At 32.6% G+C, this 22,236-nt stretch overlaps 1 protein-coding gene across 2 annotated transcripts in view; it reads left to right on the top strand.

The window, feature by feature from the left end:
• Positions 1-22,236, top strand: part of LOC129216164 (muscle M-line assembly protein unc-89-like) — a 139,451-nt gene that overhangs the window by 64,602 nt on the left and 52,613 nt on the right. For both annotated transcript variants that reach the window (XM_054850335.1, XM_054850334.1), the window contains exons 5-12: positions 383-642; positions 7,082-7,201; positions 8,095-8,286; positions 10,922-11,086; positions 15,063-15,176; positions 17,032-17,154; positions 18,526-18,717; positions 19,191-19,352. In XM_054850335.1, coding sequence (XP_054706310.1) covers positions 383-642; positions 7,082-7,201; positions 8,095-8,286; positions 10,922-11,086; positions 15,063-15,176; positions 17,032-17,154; positions 18,526-18,717; positions 19,191-19,352 — 1,328 coding nt within the window. The remainder of the gene's footprint in view (positions 1-382; positions 643-7,081; positions 7,202-8,094; positions 8,287-10,921; positions 11,087-15,062; positions 15,177-17,031; positions 17,155-18,525; positions 18,718-19,190; positions 19,353-22,236) is intronic.

Genomic DNA, 22,236 nt, shown 5'->3' with positions numbered 1-22,236 from the left:
TATAACAGAACGTACCAGGGCTACTAGTACCATCTCTTGCCCCAAAACAGAAGAGAGGTTCACGTACCATTTTTACTGGTATCTCCGAAATTTTAATTTTGCCACTTGCATCCCTTTGCTTCTCGCTGCCTCATACATATTTTTGTGATATGCGGAATATAAAAAAACATGTTAAAAATCTGAAGTAGTTTTTTTTAATGAATTTTCTAATGATCTTTTTTTAATGAATCAGTGCACGGCTTTATGAGCACCCTGTATAGAATTTTTACAATTTTCGTTAATACTTAAAACGGCATTAATATTTTCCTTTCGTATTTCTCGATAAAGTAGTATCTTAGGGTTGTTTAATAACTGCATCATGTCATTTAATATTTGCGCCCAGGTGTGCTGTCCAACTCCATGCGTTTGTTGAGTGAGGGTCAACTGTTGCTGGAACGCCTGTGTGAAGTAGCAACTCATAGTATGGGAGATTCCCGCCCTCAGCACATGGAACACGCGGCTCGCAGCACGGCTTCTTTCGTGGAGAGGCACATGGAAAGCTTGCAAGACCGATGGCGCCTTTTAGAGTCTCTCTGGAATCAGAAAAAAATGCAACTGGAGCAATGTCTGCTGAAGTGCAAACTGGAAGCACAACTTGAAGAGGTAAGTCGCTTTGTGTGAAGACGGATAAAAAAAAGAGAGAAAAAAAAATTAATTTGAATTTTGACATCTTGAATTCAAATTATGTTTTTCGCAATCACGAGTGTGTGTATGTAGGCGTGTTTGTTTGTGTGTGGGGGTATGTGTGTGTGTGTATGGGTTATGTGTATGTGTGTGTAGGCATGTGTGTTTGTGTCTGTGGGGGGGGGGTATGTGTATGTGTGTAGGCATATGTGTTTGTGTCTGTGTGCAGGCATGAATGTGTGGGTAGTTGTGTGTATGTGTGTATATGTTTTTGTGTGTGTCTCTGTATGTATGCGTGTGTGTATGTGTTTGTGTATGTGTGTGTAGGTGTGTGTAGGTGTATGTGTGTGCGTGTGTGTGTGTAAATGGTTTATGTGTATGTGTGTGTAGGCATGTGTGTTTATGTCTGTGGGGGGGGGGGTATGTGTATGTGTGTAGGCATATGTGTTTGTGTATGTGTGTGTAGGCATGTGTGTTTATGTCTGTGGGGGGGGGGGTATGTGTATGTGTGTAGGCATATGTGTTTGTGTCTGTGTGCAGGCATGAATGTGTGGGTAATTGTGTGTATGTGTGTATATGTTTTTGTGTGTGTGTCTCTGTATGTATGCGTGTATGTATGTGTTTGTATGTGTGTATGTGTTTGTGTATGTGTGTGTAGGTGTGTGTAGGTGTATGTGTGTGCGTGTGTGTGTGTAACTGTGTATGTATACGCGTGTGTGTAGGACGTGGATGCAACCTGGAGACGGCTTTCGCTAGAGGTGCAGCATCGTGAGGAGCCCGTCGACCGTGATGGTGCGGACGGTGGCGGTGGAAAAAATCAAAGGAACGCCAAAAACAGTCAAGTGAGAACAATAAGCAATCGTGATTGCTCAATTTTTTTTTTTTTTTTGATATAGCAGCAGAGAGGATATTTGCACGTTTTCTTGAACGTTTAAGACAGCACGGTAAACTGGCAAATGAAAGGGATTTTAGTTCATAAACTAAGGATGATCTTTAATGGCACCCCTGATGTTGCTGAAGTTTGTTCAAAACTGAACTATTTGAATGGCACGAGACTTTTTTTTTACCTTACGAAAATGTTCAATCATTCGTGAACATGTTTTGTACATTTAATTGAAGCAGAAATACAGATTTGACAAGTTTAGCTGAATTTCTGAATTTTTTTTTATCGCTTCATTACCTATTTTAATATTCTCACTCTCTTCATTAAGCAGTGTACAATTCTTTTAGCTTGTAATCACACTGATTATTCAATTCAAAAATAAATTTAGCCCCCAAAAATAAACTTAGAAAGCAATCTAAAGCTGTTTTGGTTGAAATACATATTCCCCGAAACTGATTAAATTTATATACATTACTATGAATTAAAAATACACTACTATCAAGTTCATTTTCTTTGCCATAAAGGGCATTTAAAACTTCATTCTTCTGAAGAAAGTTTAATGGCACCTACTAGGACATTTCAGTACAGTCATTTCCAGTGAAAGAAATTGAGAGAAAATGTTCTAAACTGACGTCATTAAATATAAACATTGAGTTTTAAGGACAAGCAGTCTTTCTATTTGAGCTTAACTAAAATATTATCTTTTAGACATTATTTACTAAGCATAAAATGGTCATTTCGTTAAGCAAAGAAAACTTGGAGAGCTTTAACTTCCTCGTTTAAAGGAATATTTTTATATTTTCACACATTAAAATTTTGTTAAATCAACAATTAAATTTTGAAGTTGATGTATCGCGGAACTTGCTAACAATGATGTAAAATTTGTCTAACTTAGAGTAAATTTGACTTAGTTTATTTCAAAAGGAATTGAAGTTATTATAACCATTTTACGGGTCATGAAATTTTCTCAGAAGAGCCTTTTCTTTGCTTTTAAACTTTAATGCTAGATAGTGATTGCAATACCGGACCAAAAATTGCTATGACAATATTTGGTATTTTTTAATGTGATACCGGTATTTATACCGGCTTTAGAAATTTCTTAATAGAAAATCAGAAACAAGTTAGTTCGTTTACATATTCCATTCGCTCCTTTAAAGCCAAATTTTTACATCAATAGATTAATTTTGGTACTATCTGATGTAAAGAGAAATTTATTTTTGAAGTAACAGTAAATATTTAATAAGTTAAATTAAAAACTCTTAAATTAAAAAAATATTTATTATTTTTAGCTAATACCAAAATACCGGTATTCTATCGCAGCAAATCCAGTATTACAACGTTGCAAAAACGATCGAAATACCGGTATTGTAATCACTAATGGCAGGTAATGAATGTACGAAGAAACTTTATTCATGACACATTTAATAGAGTGCCCAAAACGTAGTTTAAGTCTATTTAATCATTTTAATGGAAGGTCATGATCTCCCGGGAATCATGCTTAAAGGTATGATTGATTGAATTAACGATTTTGTATATTTTTGAATGCTTATTAAACAACAATAAATAAATTGAACTTGAAGAAACATTTTTCTTAAATTTAAATAAACGTTATTCTTTTGAATTCGAATTTATGTGTTTTTCCGACATAAACAAAGGTCAATTATGGTGCATAAAGTTTTGAGACAGCCTCTGAAAATAAACTGTAACGTATGTTTTGTAAAATAATAATAATAATACTAATAATTATGATAATAATAATTATAAAGTCATAGTGGGTCTTATTTTCGGGAAAACACTGTATTTCACAGGAGAAACATCGCAACCTGACTGGGAGAGTGACCGAACTCAAAAAAAGCAGCATTGGAGAAAATTAAGGTGTTACGCAATAATAGTTTTAAGCAATTTAGTCTCAAATATTACAATGCGTGCAAACAACTTATAATGTGATGTTTACTGGTTAGCTTGTGTTGTCTAAATTAATAATACATACACAAAGTTCGAAAATATTTCTTCTAAATTTTAAAAATTGAATGAAGTGTCACTATTGATTATACAGTGAAATTCCGTTACAACGAATACCAATACAACGAAATTTCCGTTTCAACGAACTACATTTTCAGTCCCTATATATTCAAATATTGCCATTGCAATATTTGAATTCCATTACAACGAAATTCCCGTTACAACAAAATTTGCGGTGCTTTGAAGTTCGTTGTAACGGGATTTCACGGTACAGCATTTTACGCCCCCAGTTATCTAAGCTAACTTTGTACGAATTTTGTGGCAAGGAAGAGCATTAGATTTTTGAACAAATAGTACGTTTCCCCAAATTTTAGTTGTGTCGCTTTCCTTACCGGGGTGCCCTATCACGAAAAATTATCCAGCACCATCGACTTATTCGGCATTCGTGCAAGCATGCAACTTTCACCCATTTTTCCTCATCTGTCCAACATCTCCTCCAGAAAGGGCCTCAGACTGAGCGGCACCTTGTCGAAACATCATCCCCAGGAGTAGAACTAGAGTTTCCTCTGCTCTATCTCAAATATCAGTTTCTTCGGGAGATAAGGGGTGACGGAGATGTGTGGTTGAACTCGATTGTTGATGACTAATGTTGTTTCTGAAAGGGGAAACAGATGTGACCGTAGATACATATCAGATCCAAACATAGTATCGGAGAGTGACTCTTGATGATTGAGCGCTTCACTGATTGAAATAACATCGGATAACATGACATTTATGATGCGGATTGATTTTATCTGGTCATGTACTTTTGTGGGCACGGATATATATGACTTTATTTATTCTGATCCCATTTAAACACCAATTTAACCCTTAACTGGCCAAAGGATTTTTGTATAACGCAAGTGATAAGATGGGGTGTTTGTAACCTCAAAATTATATTTTTTGTGCTCTCCACAAAAGTTAAAAAATTGAAGTGGGAGATTTTCCAGTGCTTTTTTTTAAAGTTATTTTTATTCTATAATTGAAACCGTATGTGCCCATCATACACACGTAATCCATATAATATTTAGATTATATGTATATAATGGGCGCATACGGTTCTGCGTATATACAAAGAGCACCACAGTATATTTACGTATCATGTAAATGTTATACAAATATTGTGTAAAGTATAGAGATCTTGCGATTTCTATTATAAAAGTATTTAAAGACAAAAGTACAAGTTAACTACGGCATAGAGAGGAAAAAACAGCTAATTTAAGTACTGTCATCTCCGTTTAATCGGGTAACGGATAAACGAATACCCCGCTTATACGAATGAAACCTCCCGGAACCAAATATTTCCCCATAGACGAAATGATAAAGATGCCTGCTTAATCGAATAATTTACCCCACATAATTGAATAATATTGATCAGCTTTCGCAAATATTTTTGCCGAGAAAAGTTTTTAAAAAATTAGAAATAAAATTAAGTTTGACAATTGTTGACGTAAACCTATAAAGTAATATTTTTCGCCGAGAATGGGCGATCAAAATAACATACATACTCCGTCAAAACATTTCCAATGTTCTACCAAATTTCTTTTGTCTTTGCCATCACAAAGAAAAAAAAATGGATAACGCAGTCGATAACGTTAAACTAAGAAACAAAAAGAAATAGGTAATTAATTGATAAACATTAAATGTAAAACATGGTAGACGAGGAGGGGAACAATAGAGTCAAAAATCTGTTCCCAAAAGAACTGGAGTAAGCAATCCACTACTATGTAATTTTTCAAAAAAAGAATACTGACAAAAAAAAAAAAAAAAAAAAAAGAAAGAAAAACCAAAACAGATTTCAAAACTCAAATTTTATGATTTTCATTCGTACGTGTAATATACAAACTAATTATAAAACTATTTTGTAGTTTATTTAACTTATTTCAATTTTTGCCAGTAAAATTCTTTTTTTTCCTTTAGATCGATATTGATTTATTATTATCGCGTTTTAAGACAAATGTTGTCTATTTAGAAAGGTAAAAAAAATTCCCCGCTTGATCAAATAACCCGCTTAATCGAATAAAATTTCTTGGAACTGACAACATTCGATTAAGCGAGGCCGACAATATTTTAAAAAAAAAGAAACTGCTAAAGATTTTTTTCTGTTTAGTAAAAATTATACGGTGCATTTTTTACTGTTAAAGGTTAGACATGAACTTCTCCATACGTGATTTCAGTCACCGTAAAACAATAAATACATCTAACGAAAATTTTCGCTTTACAAACTTCGACACGCTACCCATATTTTAAAATTTATCGTAAGGTATAACACTTCAATTACCACTAGAACAATTAAAAGTTATATAAAATCCCAGCTCAGAATTACACTCCGTTCACGGAAAAGGTAGATCTAAATCGAAAGTGAAGACCGACCACTTAGTTGACCACTACGTTGCCAGAAGGTTTGACACTTGGATTGTTTTCGGGGATTTTCTCTGGAATGAAAAAAAAAAAGTAACCAAATACTGTTTGTATTCACCTTTGGGTCGGCACCAATTTGTTCTTGTCCAAGCCAAGTCGCCAAATGGCGCAATATTTTTTCTTTACATCTATTCTGTCTTTCCCGTGAACGCAGTATAGCCTAACTCTGAGACCGACAGCAGTTGCAAAGTCTTAGACGCCAGAAAACATTTTGGGCGCTAGACAAACTATTTCTCATAGTTTATATAGAACTATTTAATGACATCTAAATGCTTCTTGTTCTGAAATAACTTGTCGTCAGGTTATTTTTCTTAGTCGGCCGGACGACCTGCCATCCGTGATTTGTCGGACCTGGTCATTCTTATTGAGTACAAATATATGTTTTACCCTGAATAAATTTTCTTATTAAAAAAAATAAGCAAATTAGGTTTCAAATATTAAAAACCTTATTCAATAAAGAGAATATTTCCTTTTTATTTCAATCTTTTTTATTTCAATTATTTTCGAAGTCATACCTAAAGTTTGAAAGTTTACGTGCCTCGTTGCATAACTTTGTTTTTGGGCATTTATGGACGCAATTAGTGCGTTCTGAAGCAGAAAAAGTGTAACTTAATAAATCGATACCTCATAGACACTGATTTTTTCTTTCTTCTTTTGTAGAACAGTTTCTTGTTTCCTTAGACATTCCCTACTTATTTCATTGATTTTCTAAAACTTCTTGATTCATTTCACAGAAAATTAAGAGGTAGTGAAATCAAAGTTAACTGTGTTTAATTATGGTTTCCAAAAAGATCTAAAACATTGTTCCTCACAAGAACAGACACCCATCAAAAATCTCTTTTTGTTAAAAATTCTATATTTTTTCAGCTCAAATTTGCTTAGAGACACTCAGTCATAATTCTTTACTACTTTTACAAATTATTTGGTAATTTCTTAATGTAACTGATATTAAGGGATCAGTTTAGACATTTTCTACTATGTTTTCTCAAATCTTGCTTTGAATTATTTATACAAATTTAGCATATATGCAGATACTTATTCGTTCATTTATTTCATTATTTATTCATTAAATACGTATTAATATGGATATTTTAACTGAAATATTTTTTTTAGATTGAAAACTGGCTTCGCATCAAAGGTCTTGAGTATACTAATGAAAGGAATTTAGGCGATTCTTTAGCTTGTGCAGAAATATTGCAACACGAGCATCAAAAAGCTGAGCATGAATGCAAAGTAAGTGTTTAATGAAAAACAGTGTTCAGAATGTTGTTGTTGTATTATGCTTCCCTACTTACTGAATTGGTGCACGCGAAGACATGCTTATTTCTCAGTACAAAACTCAGTAACTTTTATTCAAGCACAAGTTTTGAGAATATATAGTTAGTTCCGCACCAATTGCGATAGAGATAAATTTTACATTAAAAATTCTGCGCAAGTGATTGATTCTACACAGAGATGCAACAAAAAGAGAAGGGGAAAGGGGGACAGAAGGCATGGCATTTTATTGCAATTTTATCACAAAGCTCAATTTTAAATTATTCATACAATATTTATTTTGTATCTTGTTTTGAGATAATAATTAGGAAATATTTTATGAAAACGTAACAATTTGCTCAACGGTTCAAACTTGCAGTTTTCAAAAATAAATAAATAAATAAATAAATATAAATAAATAAAATAAATAAATAAATAAAAAATCATTTAACCATTTTTAAAAATCATTTTATTCAAACATAACAGTTGAATGATACTTAATATATTTTGGATAATTTCTGGTGTTTTGAACAAAGAAAGATACGAGCTAATTTTTTTTATTAGGTTTAAAAAACTTTCGTATATTTCTGTTAAACATAAAGAATAATATCCATTGTATACATATTGTTAAATATTTAACTCTATTATGTTTCTTAAGAAAATATAATTAGTTAACTACATTTTAAATTGATCAATTTTTCTATTATTTTCCAATGTTTGCAAATAAAAATCGTAAAAAAACTTTTTTTCCGTAACATCAACATTTTTCGGAAATTTTGCATTAGTAGTTATTGCTAATAAAAGGTTTTGAGTCACAGGTGCAAACTGTGCCCATTGGCCTGATAGCAAGTTTTGTTTGTTTTCTCATTTAGGATAAACAAGAGCACTGCCTCAGGTTGGTTAAGTCAGCCGAAGATTTGCACACGAAAGGAAATTATGCTGGTGAAGAACTAAGAAGTCGAGCATATCTTTTGCTGTCAGACTGTGCCGAACTGGTCTCGGTTTTGGAACAAAGACAATTGCTTTTGGCGAATTCTGTCAGCTTCTTTAACAAGGCGCAGACGGTAAGTGTTCTTTTCAAAAGGTTAAAAAGAAAAAAAAAAAAGATCAATTTTTACTAATGAGAAACATAAAAGTGAAATTATAATTATATCTCTGGGCCTGTCTGTGTTTTGTGATAGGGTAAGACTAGCGAGAAAACACGCCGAAAAACCAACAGGCTTCTTGAGTTTGTTAAGAAACCTTACCAGTCATTTACAATTTTAAACCTACTTAGTTCAATGAAATCAGTGTTTGATGTTTACAATATTTTTTTAGTATGTTTTTTCAAAAATATTATGACAAATACGACGGCTTTTTGGCTGGATGGATTCTGCTCAAGTAAATAATTTTATTTTTCATAAAAACAAGAACTTAGTTTTCAGCCGATTTGCTGGGCTGTAATCTTTTCCCACTCGCAAACTTTCGGCAGAGTGTCAATAAATAAGTAAATAAATAAAAATAAAAAAAAAATAAATAAATCAAAATAAAATTAAAATAAATAAATAAATAAATAAAAATAAAAATAAATAAATAAATCAAAATAAAATTAAAATAAATAAATAAATAAATAAAAATCGTTTTGTTCTGTGCCATCTTGTTTCCATTAAAATTTAGTCGCAACTGAAAATGAAGATTTGGCTACATGATTGAAATAAAAGGGTTTTGTGGTCAATTACTGACAAATAAAATTTTGATTTTTTTTCAAGTCTACCTTTACATATAGAGTTGATGAAAAAAACCCTTTTTCAAATGCCTCTGAAACCTGTAAAATGAAAAAGTGAAAGCTTTCCCTTTCAGGAAGTGTACTGCCGTGTGCAGGTAAACGGCAGTAACTGCAGATTTTTCATTTCGCATTCTTTTTGTATTTTTGACATTTATTGTACGTTAGCTTTATTGTACAACCTTGCTTATTCGGTTTCCGCTGTAAAAATGGCTCGAAAAAAGCGTGTAATTCCAAGGTTTCCCTATGGTTAATATTGAATCCGACACATATTTCTTCAAATATCTCGAAAACTCATTTCTGCAGTTACTGCCGTTTACCTGCACACGGCAGTGTAGTGCTCAGTAATGCTCATCAACAGCAGAAATAATAATAATAATAATAATAATAATATTGGCATTTTTAAGAAAAGAAATATTTAACTTTTTTTTTCAAGAAACTATGGAAAGAAACTTGCACACATTCTCAAAATGTTATACATTTTCAAAAAAGAAAAAAAAACCTTTTAAACAACACAAACTGCAGCAAAATATGTGGTATCGTACCAGGGATAGAGAAGTTTAAAGATTTTGTCGAAAATCGCTAGTGAGAAATGATGCACGGGCCGTCCTCTTAGGCGGCCTGTATCTCGGTCCTTGAATTGTTTTAAACCAAACGAAAATGTACCCCAATCTTATTTTTTCATAAGTTTTAACATCTATTACATTAGAAAAAGTCCGAGACTATCAAGGTAATGCCTGAATTAACAAGAATTCTACCAGCAGTCAAAACATAGATCAAGCATTTCTAAATGCTTCCGTCTTAAACGGACAGTGTCAGGTTTTAGAAAATGCAACACATCTTTTTTTTCGTCAGTGGGAAATGGCTTTCTGTCTTGTGACCGAGCTTTTGGATCAAATAATGGAGAGATGTGTCTATTTTACTATTAATAGGAAGTTTCGATCAGTGATTCTTTTATCATCGACATTTCCTTAAATCCGTACTCGTGAGAATTTCAACGAACTTATGCTACAACTTTATGTTAAAAATTTTTTTTCTGTTACCCTCATTTTATCTCTAAATAAAATTGTCGTATTTCTATGGAAATAGTATTGGAACCTTTAAAGCCAATTTAAATAGATTTTTACTTCCTTTTACAAAAAAGGAAGTATTGTATTCGCGAAAAAATTTTCACTCAAAAATCGGCCTTAATTTCCATTTTTCTCACCCCCGAATGAATGTTGAGTTTTTTTTTTTCGACGCGATCACACGTGGATATATGCCTAGGAACGTACAGACGCCCGAAATATCCATTTTGACGACCCCCGAGTTAATTACAACGAATTTTCTCGTGACGTCCATATGTACGTATGTATGTGCATATGTGTGTACGTATCTCGCATAACTCAAAAACGTATGTCCTAGAAAGTTGAAATTTGGTACGTAGACTCCTAGTGGGGTCTTGTTGTGCATCTTCCCTTTTGGTTGCATTCGGATGTTCCTAAGGGGGTCTTTTGCCCCTTTTTGGAGGGAAATCATTGTTAATTTCAATGTAAACTCAAGTTGTGTTATGATTTGTCGGACACTTGGCGATATATCGCCAGTCTTTTGGTCGCCAAGTTGAATCGTCAACTTGGCGAAAAATTTGGCGATTTTCTTTCTTTTTTTTTAAATTTAGTTTCAATTTGGCCACTGTTGGTGATATTTAGAGAGTAAACAATTGAATCAAATTATAATTGCCAATAATGGGGAAGTGACATTAAATTGGAGTAAAAGGAAGTCATGTGATGCACACATCAGCTCGTTTTAGTTAATGGTTTCAAAAACTTCAAACTGAAATACACTGTACGTATGGTATTACATTTGTAACATTTTCCCTTATAAAAGCAACTTTCTCTTGCGTTGTATTTTTTCCCGCACGTTTTAATAATGAATTTCTTTTTTTCCTTTGCGGTTAGGCTCAAACGAAACTCGATCAAATCGAAATTCATTTGTCAACTAGCGAAACTCCTGCCTCATCGAGCACAGTTGAAGATATTGCAAATCCAGCAATAGAAGAAGGCCGCCACATTTTGAGTTCGACAGGAATCACTGAATCAGGAGCTCAAGGAATTTTACGAAAAGTAAGTCTTTTCATATCTTTGATGTTTCGGTATTGCTTTGAATACCTATTTGCCTTACAGTTTCGAAAAGACTTTTGCTTCTGTTTTTTAAACTGTTGAACTAAACATTAAATTTTTTCTGCAATGCAGCCTACTTTGGGTGATCTTAGGAGTATGATTTCATATTATAACCGTAATTTCAGAACAAGTGGATTATACAATCAGCTGGGTACAGTTGTTAAACAATTTTGGGAACCAAAAAATAGGAAAACGGACACAGTGAAATCCCAATACAACAAACTTCAAAGAATTGCTCATTTTCTTCGTTGCAACAGGAATTTCGTAGTAATGGAATTCAAGCAATGCGATGGAAATTAAATCGGGGGAGAAATTTTATTTCGTTGCAATGGATATTTTATTGTATTGGTATTCGTTGTAAAGGAATTATACTGTATTATAATCTCCCAGGCAGCATTGGGCCAACTAGTTTCTTTTGAAGTCAAATATACGGAAAAATATAAAACGAGCAAAGTTAAGGAAAAAGGTTCGAAGCTACACTTTATGAGTGTATACTTCCATCAGATGTCTACCCCGCTTTACTAATGATCTCTATTGATCTTCATGGAAATTCCCCGTTGAATCTAACCTTCATTATGATATTTTCTTTTAAGCCAAAAAGTAACGGAGTTGTTATTTACCATGATGATATCATCAATGCTTTCTTTTGATACGTCTCCATAAAAACATATGCCCTTTTAGGCAAGGGCGGGTCCAGAAAGTATCCAAGGAGGATTGATTTCAGATACTTAATTCTTTTTTGAATTTCCAAACTTCAACCCCCTAACATCATTAAAATTTGTCTCAAATTAAGTCTTTTTTTTTTTTGAACTTCCATTTCTTAAAAATTTTGGAGGGGTGCACTGAACCCCATCCCACCTCAACGTCATCAAATGTGTCCTATAATTGCTTTTTTTTCGGACTTCAATTGAAAAAAAATTACAGGGAAGAGCTCACAAAACACATCTAAGATCGTCTAAAATTGAGTTTTTGGAATTTCGAAAAACTTCATAAACTAAGTTCCGATCAATATCACTAAAGTGTTAAGAGTTGTGCTAAAATTGCGTTTTTAAGACTAAAATTCTGAAAAATTTCCAAGGAAGATCCTTCTTTTTCGTAACACTGTCGAGCATCGTCTAAAATAAGGGTTTTGGAACTTCAGTATCGAAAATGTGCAGAGGGAGAGTTCCTGCATCTTGAATCAAGGTGAGGGGGATCGCCCCCATCGCAGTTCCCTTGTATCCATCCTTGCTTTTAGGTTATGTAGAGTAGACCGACAAATGAATGAACACTTATGCGCAAAATCATTTTCAAAAATTCATAACGTTGTCAAAAACTGTAGCATTTGGCATCTCACATTAAAAAGTCTTAATTTAATATTTGCAATTAATTGCAGAGGATTCTATTGCAATCAATTAATTGCAATACATTAATTGATTAATAATTGCAATTAATTTTTAAAAACTGGGAGTACTTTTGAGATTTTGTAATATTTGTTACTTTTTCAGAGCTTATTATGCTCCCGCTGATTCGAAGAATACCTCTAACGAAAAACAAAAGGTTGAAAAATAGGCTTGAAAATCCATTTTAGCAGTCAATACATAAGTTAACTGCGTCGAGGATTGAATGTATTAGAAATGATATTGCGTTTCTTAAAAGGATCTGCCGAAAGGCAACACCCTGTTTAGATTATCTGTTATTTTGGTAATGATCTATTGATCTTCTTGATTTTATGGAAGATACATTTATTAAAAACAGTTTTCAAATTTGTCTTCTTGCAGAACAAGAACTGTTGATAAGTTTTAAAAAGGAAATGCAAACATTGATTTTCAATCGGAGACCATACTGATAAAAACGTATTTGTTTTTGTTTCTAGTTTAGCGGCGAAATACAGTGGCTCCCAAAAGTGTTCGTACACTTTGAAATTTTTTAGTAAAACCAAAATAACTCGAAACTTAATTCGAATATGAAGTCCAATATTTTTTCACATCATTCCTATGTCTGTACAACCCATTGGTTTTTTCAACATATTGATGGATCTTCTTTTTGAAATGGGTCAGAAAACGAAGAGACAGAGAAATAACACACCACAAAAGTCATCATACACTCAAATATTTTCGAATAAATTCATGATTAAAATTATCATTTGCCGTTTTATTAATATTTTTGCATTGTGTTGACCCTTATAAGTCATTTGGCTTTAATTTTTTGTTTATTTATTCCTTAATATTGTACTTATTACTGTAAAATGGCTGGTATTCGTAAAAAACCGCAAACACCATTAAAAATTTGAATTTTTTCCCACAGTAGTGGTAAATTGGTTTGAAATGTCTCTAAATTAGTTAATTTATTTGTTTGTATAGTAAAGTGCTTGATAAAATGCTTTAAACAAAGGAATCGGACCGAAAAGAAGGTAAGAAAAGGTCAACCGGCAAAGTTGACCAAACGTAATCTGAGATTTAAAGTCAAAAAAATTGTGAAAAATTCACATTTGAGTGCTGTTAAAGTTTCTAAAGAGTTAAATGAAACATTTTACATTTAATTTTCACCTAAAATTGTTCGCCAAGTTCTCTGATTAGCTGGATTAAATAAGACCTCTTCCCGCAGACATTTTCCTGGTCGTGCGAAAAACAGAAAGCTTACGCTTTTCGTCGCAAAATCAATGATAAATAAGCTAAAAACGTTTTAGAATTACGTCTTACTTACAGATAAAAATTAATTCAACATTTTTGGTTAAATTGTAGCATAACTGTAAGTAGAAGAAAAAATTAGGCACTTTATCGTAAGAACTTATTTGGATCAGTTAATCAGGACGGTGGAGGTGTTCTAGTGTGAGGGTGCATATTAGCATCAGGACTTGGTAGTTTGTAATTTTTTGATGAAATAATAAATCGTGCTGTTCCTTTAAATATTTTAAAAACCAATTTTGAACTCTTAGCCAAAAAGTTGGTTATTGGAAACAACTTTGTTTTTTATCAAAATAACGATAAGCAGCACACGGTTTTCAACGCTTGAGTCTAGTGTCTCGAAAATTGCCCTAAAGTTTAGAAAATAGCCCCTCAATCTCCAGATTTAAACTTAATGTAACGTATTTAGAGATATCTGGAGGCTAGATTACGAAAATAGGGCTTTAAAACGAAAATAGAACTAGAAGCAGTAAGACTCGAAGTGTGGTTGAACACTTACTTAGAAATTACGCAAAAAAAGAAAAAGAATGAAATCTATTCCCAGACGTTTAAAAGGTGTTATGAATACTGTATGATATTCTACTAATTAATAACTTAATCAAAAGTTAGATTATTCAATAATATATAGACATTTTATAAAGTGTACGAAAACTTTTGTAAAAAAAAAAAAAATTCCGGCACTTTTTGGTTTTTGACTTTTAAAAAAATAAGTTTTAATATTTTTAAAAAACTTTTCATGTAGTTTTCTTAAAAATTGATCATAGATATTATAATTAAATACCTATTCCGAAATATTAATTCTAACCAATGGATTGGGGCCTATTTCGTTGAAAGTCGTAGGTGTACGAAGACTTTTGGGAGACACTAAATGTCTGTAAGAAAAAAGATTTTTTTTTTAGAACATAAAAAAATTGAAACGATTTGACGGACACAAATGTATTTTATATTTTTCTAAGCAACAGAAAGACCAAAAATGCGCGGAATATATGAATTAAAACATAAAAATTCACCGGATTGTGTTCTAGATCTGTATTAACCAGGAGCGTTTGCTCTTTTTTTTCTTTTAAATTCTTTAAGTTAAATCAAAGTTCTTTTTACATCCAATTCTAAAACCGTAACTATTCTTAAAAATTTTGTGAATGTTATTCTGCAGACAATGAAAAATACCCATTTTTTTTAGTAAAATGTGTAATGAAAAGTATTAAACAAAAATTTCTCGTGAGAAAATGTGTATATATTTTCTTGCAACATAGGTAGAAGAATTAGAAGCCAAGAAGAAGCATTTAGTTAGTTTATGCAAAGCCAAGGAATCAGCAGCGTCAGAAAAATCTTCTGCGTTTAGGAAATTCTGTGAGAAATATGATGAAGTAAGTTTATTACGATGGAATAATAAGTAGTTTAAATATTATGAATTACTATATGCACATAAAAATTACATATGCTGACAGAACTATTCTCATATTTTATCACTAACTTGGTCTCTCCTCACTAATAAAACATATAAGTTTCTTACGTAAAAAATGTCCTTTCGCCAACATTTTACCCTGACTGCGCAGCGTAGGCAGAATTACAGACTCGAAAGGGAAAATGACCGACTCCGCCTCTTGGAACTTTAAAGCCTTCTACTCCCGATTCTGACACCATCTCTTTAAACTCCAAAACTAATCCGACTCCACTCTACAAATTTAACTCCGACTCCGCAGCCCTGGTTTTTACTGTGAAATAATGATTGTTGAGAAGATTTGCTTGTTTTAATTTACTTCTTTTATCCTTCTTTTATTTTCAAAGGAAGTTTCTAGTTCTTTATCTTTCCCCTCAATGAATTAGCTCTGTAGACATTTTGACAAAAAATATTTATTTAAGAGGACATTTTATTATTTATTTAATTAATTACTAAACTTTACTTTTTTCTTTAATTTTTTTAAAAAAATATTTGGTGGCAACGGGAGAAAAATTAATCCCGAAGTTCTTCATTTTCATTCAAAAGAAAGACCAACAAACGATTTTTTTCAAATAAAATTTTGATCTGTGTTTTAATTTCACTTTTTTTTTCTTTTCTTTTTTTTTTTTCAAGACGATTAAATAATGTTTTTCTTCTTCCCCCTGTTTTTCCTTTTCAATCTTACCTTTTAAGATATTTAGAGAAGGGGGGTGGGGGTGGAAATTTAAAGTGTCGGAGAAACGGGACGGGGGCTGGAGGTAAACCAAAAGAATATATTTGCTACATTGTTTAAAATACGCAGCTACTTTATTTGTCCGTTTATTTATTTCTTACGTAGTATCTATTTCATCACATGAAAGTCGCGTAATATGTTCTTAGAAATTAACTTTAATTGTTAGAAAGGTATTGACACAATTCGCAGTCTTAGCAAATTTAGAGAACATTGGTTAGATACTAGAAAGTCAATATTTGTGTACGGGAAAGTAGACTCGTTATGGACTCTTCTTTTTGTTTATAACACACTTTATCGATTTTGAAGTACTACTACTCTTGATAGATAGTTTAGAACTAAAATGAATAAAATAAACAAAAATATGATAGTTTTTTGAACAAAATTTATTATCTGAAACTGATTCTTTTTGTTTGTTCAAATCAATTATAATCTTTCAAATTAGGATGCTTTATTGCAATTTAAAAGTCTTGTCATGTGTTCAAAATGCATATTATTGTTGATATGTTAGTTAACAAGTAATTAAAATGCTTATTTGTGCATTTTTCAGGTTTTTTTTTTTTTTTTTTTTTTTTTTTGCCAAATTGATCACGAGAGGCTTAAAACGCAAGATAAACGTTACAGATCAAATGTATTCATACACAAAGTCTGATTTCACTTTTGACTTCTTCCTTTTTTGTATAAAAATGTTATGAAATTAGTTGAACACATTTAAACCACCGAGTTATGTTTTCAAATGAAATTTTAACTGCAATCAAACAATATAAAAGTAGTAACTAATATTTAACGGATGCATTAAACACCTTTTCTGGATGCGTCACTGACGTCAGAAATACTCAATGTTCGAATCCAGTTTAAGATTTCAATTTCGTTGTTTGTTACTGAATTAAGATTTCACAAACATTTTTAACTATTTGATCTGTCAAGAGTAAAAAAATATATCGTGTAGAATCTAAACGATTTTTTTAGAATCTTAGATTTAGAATCTAAACTTCATAATAACACGTGTAGAAAAGGCGTGAATAACAGTAAAACATTTTCTTTTTATTAGCTTATAAAGTGGTTGTCCAACAATGGACAGTTTTTCATTCAGAGAACTCGGGACATCGGTACGACCCAGACAGCCGCAAAATGTTTCGTCGATCAGCATGAGTCCTTGCAGAATGATTTACGGGTAAGTAAAGTTTCATTCTTGTAATAAACAATAGTTATTACTTCTTGAGAAATCCTCTGCGTAATTTTCTGAACTTATAACTAAATTTGTCGTTGCAGCGAATCCATACTGTTTTTCTTTTCTTTTTTTTTGGAAGCCAGAAAATACTTTAATTTGCTAAATGTATATTAGAACTAGTTACATTTCACGCCAGACAGGTTATTTCTTCTACTTTCGTTACTTTTGGTGATTCTGCAAGGGTAGCAAAATCATTTTCAGTTTAACTGGAAAAGTTTGACTCTTATTAAAGTGGCTAAGAAAACCATTCTGTAGTATTCGGTTTAAATTCGTTCCACAAAAAATATAGATTTCTTTATTTTCTGCAATTTATTCTTAAACCCAGAAAAATGTTTTGAAAAAAACAAAATCTCAATTGATAGTTAATTGAAACTTTGATATTGTTGCAGGATTATAAAGCACGTATTTGAAATTGCATTAAAACAAGAATTAAAATGCAAACCATTCGGCCAGCCACTTTATTCAGTCCCTTCGCGAGATTGATGATAACGAAGCGATTACTTTATCATAACTTCGGCCATCTTCACATCGATGTATCCCATAATTCCCGTTTCAATTTCATCTCCCTTTTACGATGATACTCTATATGTAATTTCTTTACTTTATGGTGTTAATAGAGTACTTAACTATGAGCTTTTGAGTGCTCTTTGTTCAGAGTTAATGACAATTTTAGCAACAATGGGGTCATTTCTGAAATTTTAAAATTATTATTTTTATGAAAGAGCACGCTTAAAAACATAGGATTCCGCTTCTGCGCATGACATTACAAGTGATGAAATACCATTTACTGATGCCATTAGCGCAGAACGCAATATTTAATTCGCTTCGTTACTCACATGTACTGGCAACGATATGAACAAGCATAGATGTAGTAAGCGTAGAGCGCAATAAAAATTAATTTACTTCTTATTTATCACATTGTGGTAACACGTCACACAGCAAGCGTAAATATTCAGCGCGCTAGTGGAGTAGTGCGCCGAAGTTCATCACTTGTGACGTCGTAAAGACCATGGCTTATTTGAAAAATTGGACATTTAAAAAAATAATGAAAAATTAAGCGTTTTGAAAATAAAAGTATTTTCTGAGTCCGTGTCTTTTTTTTTCCGGCTCATTCTACCAACTTCAGTGATTAAAAGTAGTACTTTTGACTGATAGAAACAGCCCAATTTCATGCCATTTCGAATTCCACATTTTCGAAACACTATTATATTTTAATTTTTAAGGAAATCGTTCCAATTCTCGATTCATTAGAAACATCTCATTTAAGACGAATTAAAACTAGTGCAGCAATTCTCCTTTTCTAACTTCCTCTAGATGAAAGGCATGGAGATGGAAGCTCTGTTAAAAACTGTTCCCAACTTGGTGCGTTCAGGCGGTGAAGAAGCCGAAGTGGTGCACAGTAAATCTGAAAACTTGCGGCAGCTATGGTCACAGTTGAGGACAGCGCTGGAGAAGCGAATTTTAATCAGTCAAAAATACGCAGCCTTTTTGAAACTAGCCACAAAGGTAATTTATGCACTCATGTTTGTTTTTCAGATTGCTATACGATCTCATATGAGGCAGTGAGAATCAAAGGGATGCAAGTGAAAAAAATAATAATTTCGTGATAACCTGTGAAAATGGTAAAAGGGAACCTCTCCTCTGCTTCGGGGCAAGAGATAGAACTAGTATCCCTGACAGTTTCTGCTATACAGCAGGAATTTTTAAAAAGTCAACGTAAGACTAACTAGGACATTAAACGCATTTTTCTCAAATCTTTAAAAATTCCACTTACATTCCTTTGCTTCTCACTGCCACAAATGAAGTATTTTAAAATCCAATTTTATCCAAACAAGATTCTAGAATTATTCGTCTACTTTTGCAGTGACAATTGTAATGATAAAAAAAAAAGTGTATAAATTTCTGAGAATAAATTCTAAATAATTAGAAATACTAAATCAATTTAGATAAATAATGCATTTTCTTTGACATTGTCTCAGGTGACGAAAGAAATGGATGACTTAGAATCTTCAGTTAAACAGGCTATAGAATCTCCAAATCCGACCATTGTAAGGGGTGTAGAAGAGAAACAGCTCTCGATTCGACAAGAATTTTTACAACTAAACAACAATGGGAAGAACTTTATAGAAGACGCTCGCAAGGTAAGCTAAAATTACTAAAATAATTATTTTTGATAAAAATGTTCAAAGCAGGGATTTTTAAAAACACTTGGTCTTAGCTGTTTCAGAAAGTGCAGAGATGACTTGTTTACATGCAAAGCTGCTTTGTATTTGAAGTTACGAAAACTGTATCTCCTTTGTTTAATATAAAGATCGTTCTATTTTCGCTTTCCACTGTCACATTACTATAGAAACGTTAATTAATTGTCGCATTGTCGAAATATTTTTGATTAATAGAAGTTACTTCTCAATTTAGCATACTATTCATAACCGTTAACTAGTGAAGTATGGTGTATAACGTCCCAAAAGAATTGACATTTTGCATTTAAACGTTTTGTTATGTTCACATGTATGGCTTTGTATGAATATGCATGTCACTTACGATACTATGTCTATCGTAAATAACTATATAGATTACTAGCGGTACTCGCACGGCTTTGCTCGTAGTAGAAAATTAAAAAGTCATTTGGTTCGCATGCATATTTACATATAATGGATAACGAATTTCTCGCCAATTTGTTATGTTCATTTTCTCGCCCCTGTCATGGTAAATCACTCGATATTGCTGCAGAGGAATTGAATTCACCAATGCTGGCTTAAAATTGGAACAGAAAAAGAACAAAATCGAATTTTCGAAAAATCACTTCGAGATGCTCACCCCTATGATACGAACTAATTTTGTGCCAAATATCACAAAAATCAGCCGAACGATCTAGGCTCTATGCGCGTAACACACATCCAGAGACATAGACTTTCAGAAAGATAGATAAATAATAGCAAAATCATTTAAACTTTTTGCACTTCAATTTTGTAGAAATTTTGAAGAGCACACTGTTGAAACAGTTCTTAGTATTAAGACAAAATCGCTTGTTTTTGAGAACATCACTTACTCAAAATGGCTCCGAGACAATTTGGCTTAGAATTGAAAAGTAAGAGTTCTTACTTTTGAAATATACCCTCTTCTCAAAAAAGATTCACCATGTTGTCATTTTTGAAATGCCGCTCTACTCACAAATGGTACAACATATGCTTATTTTTGAGACATTCGTATTCTCTAAGCAATTCGACAGGTTCTCACTTCTGAATCTTTCAGAAGAATAGGGAAATCTCAGCAATCCTCCGGAAGCATTAATGCAATTATGCTCCAAGCACTTAGGCAGAATTACAAGTAAGGACCAAGCATCTCTCAAGAATGCAATTCTTGTCTTGCAAAGCTGCAGCTATCCAAAGACTTATTAGCTTCCATTGAAAGCTTTTTCAATCCGGACGGGTGATGATCGAACTTAGGCCGATAAATAAAAAATAAAATTAAGCTTATAGATGAAAATACATCCAAAAAAAACTGAATTACTATGTAATTATACAATCAACTCACTCAATTTTTAAACTAGTAGCTAAAAATATTTTTCACAAACAGTGAAGAGGCTGCATTCATGTAACTTGTAGCAATTCAGGAAACTTTAGCATTTGATTTTACCGGAAGATAGGTGAAAGACTGGGAAATCTTACAACGTTCCATGGAAATAACCAGTAACGTTTCGGAGTTTTTTCGTATGCTTTTTCGCATTCGTATGCTGAAAGAAGAAATTCAACTCCCGCTTTCCTTTCTGCGCATGCGTTATATATTTTTGAGATCGTCTGCTAACTTGAATTTAAATTTGACATTTGCTTATTTCTAAGTCAAAACTGCTTGGAAAAATGAGAAGACAAATGTTTTCATGTCTGAGAAGATGATTTTTAATAGTGCACAAGAAATATAATGTCGGGATTGCATATACCCCCTCTCACCACTTCTGTTACAAAAAAAAAAAAAAACCCTCACTAGTACAGTCCTTTTTGGAGCATTTTTTTTTTTTTTGTTATCAGTTACAGCCCTTGCTTCTTTTGGCGCGAGTAACCGCGCCTATTGGTCCTATAATAAGGCTTGAAACAATGAGATATAAATTGGAGCATTTAATTATACTGCATGTCCACATTTAGCCTGAATGACCTTTTGTTTCGCAATCCTTAGCCCAAGATGTATACTTCAAATCGCAAAAATGGTCAAAATAAGATGCCGAAATACGGCATCACTAAGAGGATGCGAAAATCATTGAATATTAACTTAAAATCAGGTCACAAATTTTTCGTGTTAAGTTTTTTTATGCGTATGATTTCCCAAAATATGACAGTAAGGATCTGAACAACATGTGAATGCCTGATTTTGTATGTTTTCACTTTTTTTTTGCTTAAAACCTTTAATAATTTACTCTGAATCTCATCTTGAACATTTTTGTAGTTGGAAGTATGTACGCATTTCGGAGTAGCAGTTGCAAAAATAGACGTCGTTCGGGTCAAACGCAGATACGCTGTATATGTATATAAAAAACACTATAAAAAGTATGCACAATAGCAATAAGAAGTAGATAGAGTCGACTCCCGCTGCAACGCAATCCGACTTACGCGAAATGGCTATAACGCGAATTTTTCGCCCACAATATGAATTTTTTTAGAAGGAAGTATCAGCTTCGTTATTGGCTATTAAATATTGATTTCGTGAATGTTATTACGTTCCCTTGAGCATCACTGACAGCCAAAGTTCCCACGCCAAACTAGTCTAGTGCATCAAATAACCATAATGGCACCTTAGTGTCACCTTCATCTAAAGTTTGAAAATGTGAAGAAAAAGAAAGTTTCTGATAAAAAAATTTAAAAAGGCTAAGATTCTCGATATGCTTGAACAATTACAAAACGTCGAAGGTAGCGCGACAATAAGTATGAGTGAATTTCTATATGTACAATTAAAAGTTAAAACAAAAAGATGTCCGTAAAAGTTTAAAACTTAGTTTCAATATTGAAGCTTGCAGAGCAGTCTAGCAAAGTAAAA

Source organism: Uloborus diversus, chromosome 2 (assembly GCF_026930045.1).
Source record: "Uloborus diversus isolate 005 chromosome 2, Udiv.v.3.1, whole genome shotgun sequence".
Taxonomy (NCBI): Eukaryota; Metazoa; Arthropoda; class Arachnida; order Araneae; family Uloboridae; genus Uloborus; species Uloborus diversus.
This window is presented reverse-complemented; position numbering and strand designations above follow the sequence as displayed.